This window comes from Pyrgilauda ruficollis, unplaced genomic scaffold, assembly GCF_017590135.1.
Source record: "Pyrgilauda ruficollis isolate IOZ18807 unplaced genomic scaffold, ASM1759013v1 scaffold58, whole genome shotgun sequence".
Taxonomy (NCBI): domain Eukaryota; kingdom Metazoa; phylum Chordata; class Aves; order Passeriformes; family Passeridae; genus Pyrgilauda; species Pyrgilauda ruficollis.
In genome coordinates, this window is record NW_024527488.1 from 1,165,756 (window position 1) to 1,186,115 (window position 20,360).

At 40.6% G+C, this 20,360-nt stretch overlaps 1 protein-coding gene across 1 annotated transcript in view; it reads left to right on the forward strand.

Annotated features, from left to right (window-relative positions):
* SPATA5 (spermatogenesis associated 5) overlaps positions 1–20,360 on the forward strand; it is a 161,612-nt gene that overhangs the window by 9,229 nt on the left and 132,023 nt on the right. The window contains 2 exon segments of the mRNA XM_041482277.1: positions 11,331–11,485; positions 15,636–15,845. Coding sequence (XP_041338211.1) covers positions 11,331–11,485; positions 15,636–15,845 — 365 coding nt within the window.

A 20,360-nucleotide genomic window follows, 5' to 3' on the forward strand; every position in this document is an offset into this window, starting at 1 on the left:
CCCCTGTGCCATTTCTAGGATCTTAGACAGCTTGCGCTCAGTAAACCAATGGTTTTGGGAATTAAGTAAGAGTTTTTTCTACTCTCTGGACACCCCCTTGCACACAAAAATCCTAAGTCACTCTGGCTGCACAGCTTGTCCTGCAGGTCCTTGTTCCCAGGATGTGGAGGCTGTGGGCCTCTGGGGTGTTTTCTGTGTCTCCCTTCCATATTTTGTGCCTGTATTCCATTTTCCTGCAGATGAGGAGCTCCTGGCAGGGGCAAGGGCGCTGTGTGCACCTGGCTCAGGTTGTGCAGCAGAGCTGAGAGAGCTGCAGAGCATGCCCCGAGCTGGGGGCTGGGACGTGGCCTTTGGCCTTGGGAACAGGCATAGCCCTGGAAAATTATCCATGCCAAGGTTCAGTATGTTCCAGGGAATGCTTCAGCATGAGTTCACTTCTGTTTTCATTGGATGAAATATTGCAAGTGCGCTCTATTGGTTCCTGGGTTTTGCTAGAGTGCGTCTGCGCAGTTTGAGTGTTGGAACTTAAATCTGCCCATGAGCAGGCCTTTAAAACAGCTGAGTCAAAATCCGACTGTCCAGCCCTGCTTACACATATTTGCTCCCTTGTAGTTCACAAATAAGTTTGCTGCATGTGCTGGTTACTTTTATTGCCTTTGGCACCGGGACAGCTTCCTCTGGCAGTGGCACAGAGCACGGATAATTCTTGCATCGGAACTGACTGTGAAGATGACAGATGTTTTATTAGGGGTGATGGCACCTGGAACAGTAAAGTCTTTGCTTGCCAGCTTGCAGAATTTTTAAGGGATAGTTCTCAAATAGGAATTTGTGGAGTTTTTAATGGATCAAGAAGAAAAAAATATATGAGATTATTCATTTTCTAGTGCTTTCCTCTTGGCTTCAGTTGTGTTTTAAACTCTGTTTTAAATTAGAAAACATCCTTTTTTCCCTGCTTGTATATATTTGTTAATAAAAAAGATAAGCTCCCTTTTTATTTTCCTTCCCCTGTGTTTTTGGAAGCCTGTCAGTCTGCCTGTGTCTCAGTGCTCAAATAGTAAACACTTAACTAATGTAATCTCAAGTTCTCAGTGAGAAGTGTTGTGGTTTCAGTTCCAAACATGACCCAGCTGAGGCTTTTACTTACGCATGTGCAGATGGATTCATAATCCAGCTGCAAATAGATGATATTTACCCACTTCTTGAGGACCTCTTAGAAAATAAATCTGGAATGTTGTGCAGGTTGAACATTGCATAGATGAAAAACTTCAGGCATCTACCCGTGACTGGTTGCAGGACATGGTGTTATCCAGGAACTTTGCATCCAAAGCCAGTGGTGGGAATGAGGGGAGGAGGATGTCTCCTTTCTATTGCTCACTCTTTCTTCAAGTTTGAATCCATGCTGTCAGATTTCCCTGTCGTTTGTTACCGTGGGGTGACCTCTGCTGGGGAAAATACAGTCCAGCGCCATTAACTCCTTGCAGCCCACGTGAAGTTTTCCTCTTCAAGAAGTTGCACAAGCATGAGTCAGTCGAGCTGTTACATAAACTGAACTTAAGTTGCTCATCATTAAGGAACGTTCTTAGTTGTAGTCTTTTTTTTTTCTTTTTTTTTTTTTTCCCAGGTAAGCACTTTATCTGTTTTTTATATTACATTTTCAGCACCTTGTAAAATATTACTGCTTTCACTGGAGTTAAACTTAGCAAATACTTCTATAATATACTGTTTCTCCTCAGCAGAGCAAGATTCCTTCATATGGCAAATTTTCCAGTGTTTTGTCTAGTTTTTTGTGTTGTTCCAAGATACATGGACTCCTGTTGCCTCACTTCAGAAACTCTGTTGTGGGCCAAGCCAGTTTGCTGTCCAGGAATGCTCTCTGATATTCAGCCTAAGCTTCCCTTGTTTAGTTTTATCCCATTATTTCTATTTACATCCTTGTATAACACGTTTGCTCTCCCTCCTTAGTGTTTACACCCTTCAGATATCTCTAGGCTGTTCTCATGTCCCCTACCTCCTCATTCATTACTGAGCCAAACTATAAATATTTAGCTCTTTTAATCTTTCCTCATAAATAAGCCCTTCCTGTCTTCCGAGAAATTGTGTTGATTTTTCTCTGAACTGCCTCCAGTTTGTCAATAACTTTTTTGGTGATGTAGGCCTTAGAATTGAACGTAACATTTCATATATATGTATATTGCATCATAAAACATGCTATAAACATATAGTTAAGGTGTCTAATGCACATTTCTAAATCTCCAAAATGCTTGGTATTAAGACAACATCTGATTTAAGAATTCTTTCACAAATGTTGAGGTTATTTGTGCTACTTTCAGACTTGATGTATGTCTAAGAACAGGGGAAATGTGGAAACTAGCTTAGAAAAAGTATTTCAGAACTTAGGAATGCATGTTCAGTTTTTGGCACAGGATTACTGTTGCTTGCTGGTTGTATTTCTGTTTTGGTCTGTGGGAGACTCTTGAGTCCTGCATACCCCATTTATGTCCTTGGGTTTGTGGCTGGAAAGACTGCAAGTTTGCAAGCTAAATATGTTTATATTCTTAATACAAAGTTTAGATCATTTTCCAGAGGACTCATTTTTCCTTATCTTTCTATTTCAACTCTGTTTTTTTAACACATGTATTGTGTATATACTGCTTATATAAACCAAAAGTGTAGTAATTAGTAACATGGTAAATGTAGTATTTGTAGGGCTTTTGCATCTCTAGTCAGGTTTCCTAAGATACTTCATTATAGAAGCTTTGATGTTTGCCTTCTATATAATTCTAAAGACCATTTGTTAATGGAAAGTAAATAACCATTGTAGAATTAAACATATTCCAACTGTTTTTTTTGGCAGATGTTGTTTGTTCTCCAGTGCAAGATTTGCTTAGTGGTACTGCTGGGGTCAGACAGTCAAGTTTCATGTTCTGTTCAGCAGCTCTGCATTTTCATGAGAATTTAGAAGAAGTTTTGGGGGCCTGTAATGTCCATTTTGTGTTGACTGTTTCTAGGCCCCCGTGACTATGGTGTGTACAGAATTGTGGTGTATGCTGGGATGGGCATGAAGAGGAAACAAGCACAAGAAATTTAGAGAGTCTGTGCAGTGTGATCTGGTCTTTCCCTAACAGGGTATTGTGACCAAAACCCATGACACCTTTATATGGAGGTGCTTATAATAATCAGCGAAGAGTGGTTTTATTTTTGTAAAGAAGACACACTGAAGATACAGTTCTAGCCTCTCACCAAAATGAAACCACAAAACTAATTTTTATAGGATATCTACATGTCCAGGGTTACAATATCTGTAGTGGCTACACTGGAGAAATTAAGATTTGCTGTGATTCTTTACTGCCTAGCAACATACTTGAGATTTCCACACAAATGTGATAAACCTGCAGATTCCATGCTGGGCACTGGGCCACATCCTGGGGACATCAGCTTGCAATGGGCTTCTCTTGGTAGACTCCTAAAGACTTGAGTGCCATCCAAGGAATTCACACACAGAGAATTCCTGACAAGAAGAGGGCTGGTTTTTGTGTGTAGCTGAGAAAGTCATATTCTTCAGGTTGGGAGAGGTCTACTGTATCCTAAATTATTTAGTACACTGGTTTTCAGTGTGAACAGCTGTCTTCTGAATTGTTTTTTCTCAAGCAGAGGAGTGTATAGAAGATAGACTGCCATGTCCTGGCATATAATATCAGTGTTTGTATGACCTTGGTATGAAGATCTTGATGCTTCTCCTTTATTTAATTTGCCACGTGATCTTTTATTAATTCCCTAAGAAATTGTAATGGTTTTAATTTATTGGCAAAGATAAGCACTGTACTTCTTTTTAAAAAAAACCAAAACTTATGAAATGTTAATTATGTAGCAGGGACATGAATGGTATAAACTGTACTGAATGTTAGAAGATGCTTAGCAACAAAGGTTTCCAAATATAGCAATTTATTATAAACTTATCCTTCTATGGCTGCCTGTAGCATTTCAAGAGGGTGAATATAAATATAGCTTGATTTCTTCAAGGAGTGGGTTCAGTCATATTGTTTACAGAGAAAGGAAGTATTTGCTTTGTGACTCTCAGAATTTATCTTGAACATCCTTGTTCATTACACATCATTTCAGTGTGCTGATATGAAACACTTGGGCTGTGATAAGATAGCATCATGAGGAGAGGAAGAACAAATGGCTTTGTTTAAATAGTGGTCACTCTGGCAAGAACATTGATTTGCTTCCAGTAAGGATGCTGCAACCACTGAGACTTTGAGACTTTTGTGAAAGAGGCACTGGTGACTTTGTTTTGCATCAGAAGTTTTTTTACTGCCTAAAAAAGGTATCGCCCTACTTAGCCTTTAGGATTAGAATGGTTTAGTGGCTTGAGCTGTCTGTTACAAAGTAATCTTAGAGAAATAAGAGATTGAGATGCATTTTTGACCAGTATGAATCAGCATTACTCTGCTGAATCTGTGAAGCTGCTTTCATAGGCATGTGATAATGGTCAACAGAGTCAATTGTTGGTCAACAGTTGTTGAGTCTTGTGCTCATAATTTTGAGTCGTGTTGTTTGGAGATCTTTTCTGTGCTGTTCATTTGCCCGTTTAATTATCCTTGCATTTTAGTGAATAATACAGGATGGAGAGGCTTTATGCTGTTTAATCCATAGCTCTGTGTATTGATTTTATGTGGTGTAATTTATTTAGGAGCGTACTGTACTTAGCTTTTTGTTGGAACTGAGAAACTTCCTGCTGTATCTTCTACACCCCAAAAAAGAGTTTCTGCAATCCACTTGCATTAAAAGTAAGAATTAAAAAATAATAATGAACTGAAAGACTGTCTCTTAGGATTTTTCTGGTTTTCCCTGTAATTGGCAGGGAAGTGAATTCCCCTGAAGCCCAGGAATGTCTCTTTGTTAGACCTGTGTGGCTTTTCCCCCCCAGCTCCTGCAGTTGTGGTAGCCTGGCCACCTGCAGGAAACATGAGCCGTGTGGGCTAATGTGATTAACAGTGAGGCTCTGTGCACCCCGAGGAGCAGCCCCTGACTGCTCTTTCAACCAGACAAACACTGCCTTCAATCCGTGCCTTCCCAGCCTCCTATCTCCAATCGAACTCTTCCTTTCAGCTCAGGCACAGCCCTGATGAAACAGCCCAGTGTTAGGGCATCAAGAATATCCTTCCTTTCTTTAAGCCATAAAGATTCTGAACCTTTCCCAGCACTGTCTGGACCCGGGTTCTGCTGGGGGTGTGCAACAAATGTAGATATTTTTCTTGGATTATACTGCTAAATGTAGGAATGTGGGCTTGAGACGCTGTTGAAAATGCAGATTTTGACAGAGGCAATTGATGACCAGGGCAATGGGATTGTTTGTTTTGCAGGGTGGTTTTTGGTTTGCTTTCTAATTAACTGACTGCAGTTTCAGATTTGAAAAGGGAAGCACTGCTTGGCATGCTATAATTATTTTATTCCCTTATGGAAACTGACTGAAAATACCATGTCTGTGTTGTTATTTATTTATTAGTAGCAGGGACAAATATTGAAGCTATGCTGTTGCAAACAATCTGCTATTGCATTGTCTAACTGAGTATTGGTTCCCATGTGACATACAAAATGAGGTGGGAAAGGCTGCTTGCCTTTTTATGAAAAGGTCATGTAGAAAATGTGGGAGTTCGGGGAATATTAATAACATATCTAGTCAGATGGTCAATATAAAAAAAGGTGTTATGAAATTTTTGCAGAAAGGGCAGAATATTGGATTTTGAAATGCACTGAAAAGCACAGACATGATATAAGAGTCAAGATACAAATGAATTTTTGGACTGGGACAACTGAATTTTCTGGCACTGTGCTCCATCACTCTAATTTATGGTGTAAGGAGAGCAAGAAAATCCAATGCCCATCTTCAGTGTTCATCAGTGTTCAGTTGGTGCTGTGTTCCGTGGTGTTTAACTTGGGTCCCTGAAGCAGAGGGTGTTTCTAAACCAAAGCAATTAGCTGAGCAGGTTAGGAGCAAACGGGCCCTTGCTTGCACACACACGTGGCAAAGAAATGTGGCGTTTTTGGCCTCTGTAGCATGGATTTTGGGATTGTTTCTTTCAGCAGCAGCTTGGAATGATGGCTTTTCTGCAGAAGTGGCTACATGTGGCTGCTGCCTTTCTGAAGCAATGCCGGTGCACACTGTGTTGGGTTTTGGAGTTATTTTTTCTTAAAGAAAATCTTTGCTTGTTTTGGTTTTTTTTTTGTTTTGTTTTGTAATGGTACTTAATTTTTGGTTTTGCACGAGGAACATTGCACTCGCTGCAGTCAGGGCATGTGAACTTTTGGTTTTCATCATAACTAATTTTCAGTGTGTGTTTATGCAAAATCTGCAGCTAATTGGATGATGGGATTGCTGACTTCATGTACACAGTTGTGGTTGAGTGCTTAATAATCTGTTTAAAGCACATCCCATTCTGCCTTCTGATATTTATATAAGCAGGAAATAGGGATTATTTTTCAGAAGAGTTGATCAATAACTGTAACTAATATTTTAAATGAGCCTTTTTGGCAGATAAGTCACCATGTTCTTGCTTCTGCAGCTTGAGTGGTAGGAAAGAAATTATGTTATTCATGTGTGGCAATGCAGTTAGCAGTAGGCATTTGTATGTAGAATGATAGTTACTATAGTTAACACAACTTAAACATTTTCAGGCAAAGTTTTCAAAAGTCTCCTGATTTTAATTTTTAGCTGTATCACTTGCCAACATTCCTAATTACAGTTAGACTGGGCAGTTAGCCATTAGCTGTTGCTTATTGTCTTTCTGCCCTTGCTGTTCTGGTAGCCTGGCTGTGCTTATTTTTCTCCTCAGACACGTGTGACCACCCTTAGGTACATTTATGTCTGGGAGCAGGCTAGGAACAGGCAGTCTGGTATTCCTTATTTCCCTCTGTTGTCACATTGTCGGGATAAATGACGTGTGTGTGTGTACCTGATCTGTGAATAAACCATTTCCTCTACGAAAGAAGTTCTGAAAATGCAGTTCCTCTTTCCTTCCTTCCTTGCCCTCCCCTGTCACACCTCTCAGCAGCTTTCAGGCAGCTCCACAGACATGTTCCAGCAAATGTCGGGGCTCTTCAGGAAGGGCTATAAATCGTGGATATAATCCCTGCAGTAGGTTAGCTCTCAGGTTAGCCCAGTGAATTTGCAATGTTATGGTTACAAGGGATTTGAGGGCATTATCTTTCCTGTGCAAACAGTGCATGCAAGTTCTTCAGGGATTTTTCCTTTATAGCTCTGGCAGCTAAAGACAGATTGCAGAATGTGGTTTTGAGAGCAGAAAGTCAAGGTTTCTGCTTCCTGACTTTTTTCCTACATACAGTTTTATATACAGGTTAAATAAATAAATAAAAAGTTTAAAATACATTTTTAAACTGACTTCAAGTTATATGAATTGCTTTTTCTATGCATAAATCTGTTAAATTTTGAAGTGTAGTATGTAAAGATCTGGAAGTAGAGGAAGATGCCCCCTCCAGTGCCATAAGAAAGTTGGGGTCTTACCCATCTGTGCTCCTCTCTTGAGCATTCCATTGCCAGCCATGTGGTAGAGGATCATGTTGGATCTGACAGGGAGAAAGGGTGTGTGTCTTCTGGGTTTGGCCAGAAGAATTTGGGAGGGAAATGCCAGATCAGCAGAGAAAGAAGAAACATTTACTTTTGTAAACAATCTTACAAGAAGATAACAATTTCTTTGAAGCTACTTAAAATTTCTGGTATTGGGATTCTAGCAGAGTAAGTCCAGACAGGATGGATTTGCAAAAGGAACAGCTGATGGACTGTAAAAGATGCATGATTAACCATTTTGTTAGGCTCAGTTTGTTTCCTCAAGTGCTGTGTATATATTCTGCGTTGGAAACCTAAAGTATATACGTTGGTCATTCTGAGTGGCTGCTTCCTATTATTTACAGTGGTGTGTAATTATACACAGACTCTGACAAATAATAGCAGTGTTGTAGGATCTATTTTTAGGCTCAGATATTTGTTATTATGACCTAATGTGCCAAAACTTAGCCAAGCTATGAGCAAGAAAATCTTACTGGCAGACAATGCTATTGACCTTGTGCATAGCCTGGTACCAAAGAAGGATCATCTGTACCAGGACATGGCGTTCTGCTGGGTTTTTCCCCTCTGTCCACTTGGTTTCCTCTGTTCTAGACAGACAGGATGAGTTGGTGAGGTAGAGCACACAGTTGCTGGGCTGGAACAAACTGTTTATTTTCCATTGTTTGTAATCGTGCATGCCTTATTATGCTGCTCTTTTTTTTTCCCCTTTTCCTTTTATTTTATTTAATTTTTTTTGTTTAAACTGGGATTTTCCATTGCCACTTCACTGAGAATCGGTGTTGCTCACTATCGCTTTGCTCAAAATATCCTGTGCCTGTGTGAAGTCCCACTGACCCTTCAGCAGGATAACTGACTGCTCTTCAGTCCTTCCTCCCCTTATGCAGGACTGGAATAAAACAGGGAAAACCCACTCACCCACTTCTGAGCCCCCTCAGGCAGTGCCAAAAGGGTTATTGGAACTCATTAACCCTGAAGAATGGAGTAACATCTGAGAAGCAGCAAGCAGAGCTGAAACAAATGCTGTGCTCAGAGCCAGTTCACAGCAATGACATTATGCTCAACCCAAAACATTGCCATGTGGAAGACACCCAGGTGCCTGATGTTTTCTGAGGTGTTCCTGTTTGTATCTGCATTATAACTTGTGTTGTGATCAACATGGCTTTGCTGTAGGATTCCACCTCCTTTGCCTCTGCACTGCTTCTGGCAGCAGAGTTTGCATCCTACCCTGCATTTCCTTACATTAAATCCATCTTTCAGCATCTCGAGACGAGGATGAGTTTTCCTGCCTCTGGCAAGCCACTGGCTGTATCCTTCTGTTACTGAGGCTCCCCCCCACCACCCCTCTTGTTAGAGGTCAATCTGAAGTGCAGGAAAGAATGATTATGATAACAGGAGGAAACAGGAAGAATCATGCTTTCTTTTTCAATCTGTTTTTTATTATTGTTTTAATGTAAAACATTGTTTCAATTAAACGCTGACCTGTGCAGTGGCGTGTGCGTGCACATGCTGAAATGAATTCCGGCTTTGTTTGGAAAGCTGTGACCTCTTTATTCCTGTTCTGGATCAAGGCTGTTGCCTTTCAAACCCACTGCTGAGGACTGAAATTTCACTTGTACTCCTCGTAGCCCTGGCTGTAACAAAACTTAAGAGCAGTGGTCTCCTTGGGTATTTTTATTTGGTATTCTCCCTCAATTTTTAATATAAACGTGCTTGGTTTTAAGACTTACTCATGTCATGGAAAAAAGAAAATAACCATGCCTCAAATGGGTGCTGGGCTACACAGGCACTCGGTGGAGTAGATAGGTATAAAAACAATAGATATTCCTTATCATTAACTTGCTTTCTCTATGCCTTAATTTCATGTGATGTTATTTACTTATATTTTTTTAAACTGAAATTCCCATGTGAATTGATTGCCCTGAAAGAAATTAGGAGACTGGACCCCAATGCCCACTCCCACCCCACAAAGTCTTAGCTGCAATGACACTGGAGTAATATGTTGAGTTTGTTATTTGTTTGGATATAAATTTTAAATCTGGGGGGGTGAATCTATGTTGTCTCATTTAAGTTGTTTGTTTTGGTTTTTCTTTGCTTAAATCAACTTCTTTGAGGAAGGAAGAAGTGGGTGAGAAATTTGCCTGAGCTGTTAAAATGAGTCAGTTACATTTTATACTTGTCCTCTGGTGACCAGATTTTAATTTCTTTCCTTGGCCTCATGGAATGTTTTTATTTATATATCTTATTAGTTTTGGATGTTCTGTGCAAGGGGAAACCTGAAATACAAACTTTTTTTCTTTCTGTTATTGTATTAAGAGCCTGTGTATTGGATGCAGGTGCTCTGACTCTGCTGTAATTGGCACTTTATGGAGAGACAGCAGCTGTACTGCTTCACAGGGGACGTATTATATCTCTTCACACATTGTATATATTGTAGGAAATGCAGAATTCCTGTCATTGTCAGAAACTTTGCATGTCTGCATCTACCAGTGCCTCTGCAGAAAAAAAAGACAACAATCTGCTGAAAGTTAAAACCACATCTATTTTCAGAAACGGTTTATCCCTTTTATTGTCCGTTCATGTAGCACTAATTGATGTTTTGTTTGGTTAAATATAGAAGAGACTTAACAAATGTTTGTCTTTTTTTGGTCATGCAAGGTGAGCTGGTGTGGTATGAAGTGCTTCATTTGTTTTGGAGCAACACATGGCAACAGATACTGCATATCTGGATGTGTGTGTTACCTGCACATAAAATGATACTCATGTAATAATATACAAAAAAAAAAAAAGTTTAACATTTTCAGATACATAATTTCAGATAACATAAGTGGACAGGTTTGGAAGCAGAAACAATAAAACTCTAAATTCTATTAGGCCTTAAAAGGGATAATTATAGAGGGGAAATGATCCTGCTTTTGGGTATCTTACAGAACAGGAGCTTCAGTTGCTCTCTTTTGTAAATGCCTGGGAGATGCCAATAGTACCGCTCGGTCCTGCCTGAGGAATATTGATGTATTGATGTGTGAGTAGGTGGGACTTGTGTGGCTTTTGAAGGATTGATTTATAGGAGGAAACTAGGAATTAGTATCAAGATTTATAGATACTGTATGTGAGTGATTTGTCCAAACAAAAGAGTGGGTAAAAGCTCTGCCTGCATTTGAAAAGTGTAATTGCTGAAGGGAACAAAGAACTATTGAGTGTCACAGGGAATATTTGTTCCAGATCAAGTAAAATGCAGGTGTCTGGCATCTTACTACATGGAAAAATAGGGTTCCAATGGATGTTATAGCAATCTCATCGGGTTTTTTAAAAAACTTTTGAAGATACTGTCCTGATAGTAGAGAAGTGGGCAAGGTTGCAGATATCTTGTGAGCTCACTTAACGTGTCCTTGAATGTTCATTGTCCCTCTTCCTCTGTGGTTTAGAAATGTATTCAGATCAATGCATGGACATTTGAAGGGTTTGCCCTGTAAGTTTCATCTCTAGGAAAATGGGAACAAGGTTGTTTCATTCTGTGTTTTGGAAGAGATACAACTTATATTCTGTCTGTGGTTGTTAAATCCCCTTTTTTGTGCTGTCTTATCAGAAGCGTCTTGCATGTTCTTTGATGTAGTTCAGGCCCAGCACTGAGACACTCTTTTGAACATCATTTCCTTCCCAGTGCTGCAGTATGTGTGTGTGGTGCACTCTGCTCATGAGAACCAGGAGGAAGCCTACCTATTTCCCTGTTTTCTTGTTTCACTAGGTCTGTACGCGCTGCGGAGAGTACTGGGGAAGAGGCCCGGCCTGTGGGACACCGCAGTGGCTGGGTCAGTGATGATTGCTTTCAATGACTTCCTGCAGGGGATGAATGATGTCAGGCCCAGCGCCATGAGGGAGGTGGCAATTGATGTGCCAAAAGTAAGTTGTTTTGTGCAATGCTGTGGCAACATTGTCAGGGCCACGTAAAAAGAGGAATTTTATGGGGTGGAGGCCTCAGGTTACTGGTAAATGTTATTCCATCATCTTTCTGTTTGGGTGTTTATTTATTTATGATTTTGAAGAACTGTTTGAAGAATGGTTCCTAATGCTCCAGGAAGAGTTTGGAGTGCAGCATCGTATCTCCTGATCTCTTAGTTTTTTATGCTGGGTGGATTAATGGGGTAAAAATCTTCAGATGCATGTGCAAGGAAGGTCTGGAACAGCCATGGAAGCTGGAGCTTTTTGGGAAGCAGACACAAACTAAAGCAGAAACCAACTGTTAGCATATGTAACCAAAGTGTGTTGAAACAAAACTGTGAACAGTTTGATTGCTCTGATTTTTATGTAAATGTGGCCTGAATGTCTTCAGTGTTATTATATGGTTTTAAATGAAGCCAGAATTCAATGCTGTAGGCTGATTATGACTGCCAAACAGTCACTTGTCAGGTGACTGTCATTATATGAACAGTTCATTTGGTGGTGCCAGGTTCATCTTTACCATGCTCACTGCCCTCTTAATTGCATATTATAGTAGTTCAGTAGCAGACCCAACATAAATTGTGCTGGGGAACTGACCTGGCTTAAGGCAGCTCTGATCTGTGTTAAGAAGTTTGAGCAAAAGAATTTTCTATTTAATCTGACTAAATCCTGATTCTGTGAGCAGTTGTGTTGGTGTTCCTCAGCAGCTCCCTAAGCCCTAGAAGAAAACATTTATGTTTCATTGCATGAAAATGAGTCATTTGGGAACTAGATTGCACAACTGTAGACAGTTATTCCCAAACTTATAGGAATGGGAAATAAAGTCCGTGAACCGGATGCTGCACACAGCCAGCTCGGATGTCACACTTGGCTTGCTAAGAGTCCATGCTCTGCAGGCTGGCCTCAAACAGCTTTTCCTGGAAATGGTGTCATGGCACCAATATCCTCAAGGCTAAGTGGCTCTGCTGAGAGCCAGAGTTTCTTGCCTTGCTCGTTGTGCTGCTGGCTTGTGGGCTCAGGTTGTTACTCCTTTGCTGTGCCTCTCAGGCACTCCAGCCCCTTTGGAGCCAGGTGGAATGCTGCCCAATGGCACAATACAGGCAGGTAGAAGCAAGGTCTTGAGGTACTGCAGGAATTCTGTTCTCAGTCCTGGTCCATATACTCCTCAGGCTCCTCTTGTCCACTAAACCATCCTGCTAGTGGCTTCCTTGATTGTCACTTGGTTTTATTTGTTAAACGCTCACCGAGTTATTGGAGTACTATTGGAATTCATTCCTTTATTAACAACATAGTGGAGATTATTTTTGTGCTGACAGGACCTGCATTTCCACAAAGTAATGCATATTCTCTGAAGATGTAGGGTAAATTTCAAGCCATCTGCTTGCTGCCTGGGGTGAGTTTAAAGTAGATTCTAAAATGATCTGGGTGCAACAGATTTTGTGTCCTCCCATATCACTTACCAAAGGAAGAGAGTTTGGAACTAGATGGTCTTTACAGTCCATGCCATCTCAAAATATTTTGTGAATGCTGTAATCTAAAAAAACCTTGCTAAAAATAACTTTAGTGTGTCTGAAGTTATAAGATGTGAGATTTTTTTTTTGTCCAAAGAGAAGACAGGAATTTGAACTACATTAATAATATCAGCTTTTTAGGTATTTATTGCAGATACAGTACTCACTTGGCATCCCCCTTGGTGTGGATGCGACCTTTGGCCCATGTAGTGACTTCCAAGTAAAACCATTGACATACATGAGACTTTTTTGATTTTTAATTTTTCAGATGGTGGGGCTCTTTCATATTTCATTGCTTTGCAGTAGCCATGTGCCAATCAAATGACAAGAGTTCAAAGTAACTTCTGAATAAAGCCACAATTCTTTCCTCTTGTATCTGAATTGTGTTGGCTGTGACCAAGGCAAATGCAAAATCCTTGCTGCCTAGTTCTGCCTTCCATTTTTACAGAGCCTTTCTTGAACTTTGCTGTGTGTCACAACCTTTTTAGAAGGCTGCTTTTTCTGCAGCAGGGATTTAGGGGAGAGAGGATGCACATTATAAATCAGGAAGTTAATACTGCAGTTCTTTGGGGAGTTGCACTGCAGTTGCCATTCCTCCCTCTCCTGTGGGTCTTTATGAAGGTTTTTTCAGAGAGCACTGTGGGTTTTGCTTGCCTCTTTCACTCCCTTTACTGTAATTCAACACTCAGATTTGTGTCTTTGCAGGCAAAAGATTCTGGATAAGACATCCTTTGCCTGTCTGCTTTATTTCTTTATTACTGGTGCTTAATAACCTCTGGGGAGCTGCTGCTCTGCATCGCACTCTGAGCTCTGTTGACCTGGGGAGAGCTTAAGATTGCAGCTGTAATGAAATGTTGGTGTTGTACATGCTGTAGCAGAGAGCTGATTTTCCATGTGTGAGCCCAGCCCCAAGGCTAATCTTTAGAGCCATTTCCACAGTGACAGAACATCACACCTCATTGCTGGTGTTGCAAGACCTCTCCTTTGAGTTCTGTGCAGGTGAGGGCAGTGAAACTATTGCTGGTGGACTGTTCCCCAACCTCTCTCCCCTCCCCTCTCCCCCCCTCCATACTTAGCTCTCTCCTTTTGAAATGAGGACAAGTTTGTTCTGTTTAGAATTCACCAGAATGTGAAGGTAATGGTTTATTGGCTATTTTTGCTTTTAATATTATTGCTGCGCCAATTCCATGCCTTGTACTGTCAGAATTTAAAATGTAGGCAAAGTCAGAATAAGTCTCCAGATCGCTGAAAACAACCTTCATGCAAGGTGACCTTACTTCACCTTTTCTGTACAATTTTGTCACTTGTGCTGGTCTTAAATGCCGTGTAGTGGGTCTGTAAAATCACTTGAACATTGCCTGACTGATATTCAGTAGACTGAATATTTGCAGAGGGTAAATGACTGAATATTTAAGAGGGTAAAAGTAGCATTTAAGTGTTTTCTCCCTGACTTTTTACGTGCATGTAAAGTACTGCTAATAGATCTTGCCTTCTGTTGCTGAAATAGGGAATTGATGATGGCCTAATTAATTTCAAGATGGTCTTGTTCATGTTTGTCAAAATCTTTGTCTGGATAGAAAGACATGATGATAGAATGACTAGTCCATGCTTTGCCAGGTATGAGTAAGGATTGATACTGAAAAAAGAAGAACAAGCTTATGTTGTCTTCTTCCCTCAGAAAAAGTCGTCTGAGAGTGTCAGATTTAGTTCTGTGCAGTTTACAAAGCTCCTACATAGAATCAAGGGTTGTAGGGGAAGGTAATACATCTTTTGAAATGAAATTAAAGTCACACTATGTGACTATGAATAGTCACACTATTTCATGTCTGACTCATAAACACAAACTTTGGTTATGTTTGCTGTTTGCTCTCTGCTCTCTTTGTAATTTTCTTCCACGTGAAAGTCTGACAATCTAAGAGAAATTTTATTTGAAGTTTTCTTGGTCTTAAATAAAAGTGCTTGCACCACATCCAAATGCTTTTTTTCATGCACTTCAATAGCAGACTGAATTACCTTTCTCAGGGGCTGTCTACTTCTAGTTTCCACTCCTTGTTCTGGCACCAGGAGAAAATAGGGACAAACCAAGGGTGACACCAGATTTCAGCTCGGGGGAAAGGCAATACCTTACCTCTCAGCAACACTCTGCTTGCTTTTCACATACAACTCACTTTCCAGAGCTGAAGGATGATTTATATTGAGAAAATTTCTGGAAGAGTGTTTTAAGGCAGAAGATAATTTAATTTAGGTGTGCCTTGACATGTTTAATATTTGAAGTGAATGGGAGTGGATGGTGACCAGAGGAAGAGCAGGCTGGGAATATGTGGAGAAAAGTCTCAGGCTTGTTGACAGCCATGTAGGAAGAGGTGTGGCAGGTTTTAGATCTGTCTGCTTTTTTGGTAGGACATAACACATGCCATTATGTATTCCTGACAAGCCTGTCTTATGCTTCTTGTTTCATAAAGACTTTTTGAAGAAGTGACTCATTAAAAACAACTTCATTAAAGAACCAGTGCACATTCTGCAGAGCATATCTGATTTGTTTACTTTTTCAATAGTTCTGCCCCATGGTCTGAATTCAGCAAAAATGCTCTGTTTTGCAGGTATCCTGGTCAGACATAGGAGGACTAGAGGATGTCAAGCTGAAATTGAAGCAGGCAGTGGAATGGCCTCTCAAACATCCAGAGTCCTTCATCCGAATGGGGATCCAGCCTCCCAAGGGTGTCCTGCTCTATGGACCTCCTGGGTGCTCAAAAACCATGATAGCAAAAGCTTTGGCTCATGAAAGTGGCCTCAACTTCTTGGCAGTGAAGGTAAGCCATTCACACTCACATCACTCACATTTTCTTTACTCCTGCATATCAACTGATGGTTTACCAATTTCTGGTGTTAAAATCCAGTGGTTCTTAGTGTTTCTGATCCCTATATATGCTCCTGCAAAGACCTTGTAAATATCAAGTAAGTTTGATCAGTTTAAGTGTGTTTTCTTGTATGCTTTTAAAAGAACTGTTATTTATTTTGTCACAGCACAGATGTGGGATGGATGGGTAAGCTGTGGAGTGATATTGGCATTGTTTAAAGTCTTTCTAAAAGTGGCAACAATATTTGTACTGCAATTAAAGCAATATAAGTGAAAAGGCTCTGGATAGTGGATAGCTGCTGTTACTGTAATTACTGTGTGCATGGAAATATCATCTAATCTCTTACATTCCTTTTCATTCCTCAGGAAGGTCACTTTCTTTATCTCACTGTTTGTGTTTCATTACAGATTTTTCTTGTCCTATTTGCCTTTTTTTCTGGGGAAATAGTTCTACTTCATCAGTTTTCAGAAAGCTTGAAAAATCAGTTATATCTTGAATACTCTTGTATAAATGGGATATTCTCTCAGCGTTAAGAAACAGTATAGAAAAATTTTGGATTTTGTTGCCTATGAATCAGTGTAATTGATCACTCTGGGTTGTATGGAAAACACATGAATGGAAGTTATTTAATAATAACACTGAGCTTCACTGCATAGGAAAAAAAAAGATAGCAGAATGATTCCACATGGGGTAGTCTTGCAGCTGTGTCAGAATGTTAATGAAGTGCAAGAAAAAACATTTGTTTAAGTATTTTGAAAGTATCTCCTCCTCAGCAGTAAGATCACGTCCCCTTCTCTGTTGACCATCTCTTTACTCACAAAGCCTCCTGTGTTAGTTTCCGCACAGCTTCCTCCTCCTCCTCCCATCCTTTCAGGCACGCTGTAGCTGTGGATCCTCTCTGGGAGCCAGAGGCATTTGTGTTGACCCTGGAGCCAGCAGCCCTTCACTGCCCGGGTTCCCTGGGATTACAGGCAGCCCTCTGGGTCACAGTCACATCAACAAGGGCAGCCTTGGAAACCTCAGCCCTTAAGAAACACTACCTTTTTTGCCTCTTCCATAAAGACAAAGTAGTTCTTTGTGCTCCAGAGCTACTGGTAAACAAGGTAACCTTTTCCTCCACCTCTGCTTAAAAGAAAACATTCCTCTTTGTCTCACCCTAAACACTGGTGCCTGGGAGGGTGGGGAAAGAAGGTAGCAGTCTGGGGAAAAAAAAAAAAAGGTTGAAAATTGATGTTGTTGCTATCTTGTATCCCTTGATCATGGCACTGTCAGACAGTTTTGCTGATGCAGTTAATTGTCCGAGAGTGAAGGGTGGCCCGTGCTGACCAGGAGGTGTCCAGAGGCGCAATGATGGGAAATGCTGGTGTTCAGAAGTGCAGTGTTTTTCCATGGTGGAGTTCTGCACATGCAACATTCCCTATAATTGACAAGCTGCAGAAGTGTCTGGCTCTAGGAAATTGCCTGTGATTCCCAGTTGGTTTAAATCCCCTGGCCTGGAACTGGTCAAATATTCAATATACAGATGTTTCAAGAAGCACATCTCTGGAGCATGTCCAACCTTGGACATGTTGACTCCAGGAAGGGAACATAGCCCACTTTCTCTAACTTCACACTTGTTTCCTGGACAGAAAAAGGCAACATCCATCATGTACTAAATGTGTTAAACATTGTCTGTAGCACTTTTTCAAGCACAACAGGCATGAATTATTTTCCACTGCAAGTGTTCCTGCAATAAATCCAAAGTAGATGAACATGTGGGGGTTTGGTTTGTTTTGTTGGGGTGTTTTTGAGAGGGGATTTTTCTTTTCTTGCCTAGAGCCCTATTAATTTTCCCCTTCTCTACATTATGTCTTGGATATCCATCCCTGGAACTGACATCAGGCATTTTGAAATTAAAGTGCGATTCTTGATGATTTACTTTTCAGACTTTCATTTTCCTTCCAGTCTCTCTTAAGTAATTCTGATGAGAAGTGTTTGCTGTCTGCTGTACAGTTTGTAGGATACTCTTTTGGGATAGTGCAGAGGGCAGAGGTTCTTGGACCCTTCTGGAGCAGGGGCTGCAGGCAGGAGGCACAGCTCTAGCTGTGGGAGCCTGCTGCTGGATGCTGCCTCTCCCTTTGTCTGTGAAACCTGAGAGGAGATCGATTCTGTTACGTGCAGTGCTTGCTCGGTTCTGTGATTTTTGGAAGGCTGGACCTATTGTGTCCGCACACTGCATTTAAGAGCCATGAGCACAGTAAGTCCCAGCTCCCATCAGTGCTGGATGTACTGTCCTTGTGTGAGCTGGTTGTCCTGTTTCAGTGCAGCAGGTATCGCCCCTGCCTGCCTCCAGGAAGGCTTTGTTTGCCAGATGTGTCTGTGCAGTTTGGACAGCTGACTCTATTCAGTGAGATGTTTCAGCTGGGTTATGAGCAAACTGTTTGAATGTGACCTTTCCATCTGTCTTGGGCATGGGGAGCTGTCACAAGGCAGCCTCTGTCCCGCGTCTGACTGGCCTCTCATGAGGTTTGGGAGATGGGCTGAGTCTCCATGTCATTTCTGGGCAGAGGAGTTGAAGAAAATAACGTGATAACAGATGTTTGACGTTGCATCCTGTTCTCTCCTGAAATCTATTGTGAGGTTTGAATGGTTAGTGTTACAATGAATGTTGCCCTTTTGTAAACATGCTCTTTGATACTTGGCCAAAAACTTTTTATAGCTGTATTTGCACCGAGATTGGTGACCTTTTGCTTTTCCAGAGCAAAGCAGCTTGTTGGTTGGTTTGTTTTACAAAGCAATCTTGCATATAATTCCTAGGGGGAATAGTTTATTTTTGTTCCTTCTCTTGACTTTCTTTGTCTCTAATACAATGTATCTGCTAAATTTACTGGGGAGGAGGTTGTCAACTACTTTCCAGGGGATGGCTCTTCCTGCTCCTTCCCGCCAACCCCTTTTTCTAAATGTCTTGCAGCATCGAGGCTTTTCAGGGTTTTACTGGTCATCTGGATTTTTCCCCCCTCCAAACCTCTGTTTCAGAAAAGGCAACTGAATTGTTCTCAGCTGCTTGGAGATTTTTCAATGTTTTGCACTCATGGATACAAGCGGGTGTAAGACTGCGTGAAGGAATGGATTAGGATAATTTTTTCATTCTGCAGGATTGAACATCAGTCTTGACTTATCAACAACTTTTGATCTGACTGCTTGTTTCAGTCAGCCTTCTCTGCACTTTTGTCTTTCACAATCCTCTTGTGCTTGTACCAAAGTTTGTAATTTTCTTCTGAAATGTGTTTTACACATTTTTTTGTGCTAGTAAGAAAAACCCCTTGTATACAGGTATTGGACCATATGAATATGAATATCCATATGAATATGATGGGGATATAACTTTCAGCTTCTGTCAGGCTGATGACACCTTGCTGTTATATACAAGCTGTCTCTGACATTTTTGCTTTAGGTGTCATCTAGCTTTCTGAAACTGAGCATGAAGGAAATGAAACCCTTTGTCACTGTATTCCCTCTTTTGACTATTTATATGGTAGGTATTTCTGTGGACTGTTTTGACAGATCCTGCACTTACGGTCAGTTTTGACTAGCTGGTTTTTTGAGCTATATTTTTTGTGAGACCACTAGGATTTTTGTGGTGATATTATATTTTCAGAAGAAACTCACCTATCATGCTGTATGGCATAGATAATTATCTCTGCATTTGTCTTGAATCTTAGTTTCTTTAGATGTATTACGACTGCCCTCTTGGATTTTACATTTTTTTGTTTATTTTATTTTTAGGAAGTTCTGTGTCATTGTATTGTGGTAAGAATCAAATGAGTATTACTTTTCCTTACAGATTTTCTGTTGCTTTTCTGGGAAGCAATTTGCAGAGAGTCCATGTGGAATTCTTTCCCCCTCCTATTATTGTGCTAGTTAGGTCATTAACTTTATTACCAAATAAAAAAAACCATTGAGCTTTATTTGGTTTCAACCTGTTTCAGAATGAACACTGGAGTGTGCTCTTAGGATGTCAGGCTGGGAGGCACCATCAGGATACCCATCCAGATAAACTCTATCATGTATCTGTGATGGTCTGATCCATGGGGACTTGGAGTTCTGTTTTCTGTCCAACAAGCAGATTACCTGAGTTTATAAGATATATAGCAAGAAAAATTATGCAACTTCTATATGCTTGTGAAGGTTTCAGAAACATCATTTTTCCTCTTGCTGTTTAGTGCTTTTTAACATTTGTCTGTTTAAAATCAAAAGTAAGTCAAAGCCTCACTTAAGGGTAGTGACAAAAACCAGTTTAAATTTTAAGAAGTTAAATGCCTTGCAGTTCAGCTAAGTGAGACACGGTAATTTTTGTAAACAGGATGAAGCAATACTTGAAAGAAACCACACCACACAAAACAAAGAAAACCAAACCCACCTGTGACAGTAAGGAGTGTTTAAGGATGTCAGCACTGAGCAAACCACTGGTACAGATGATGTGAATTA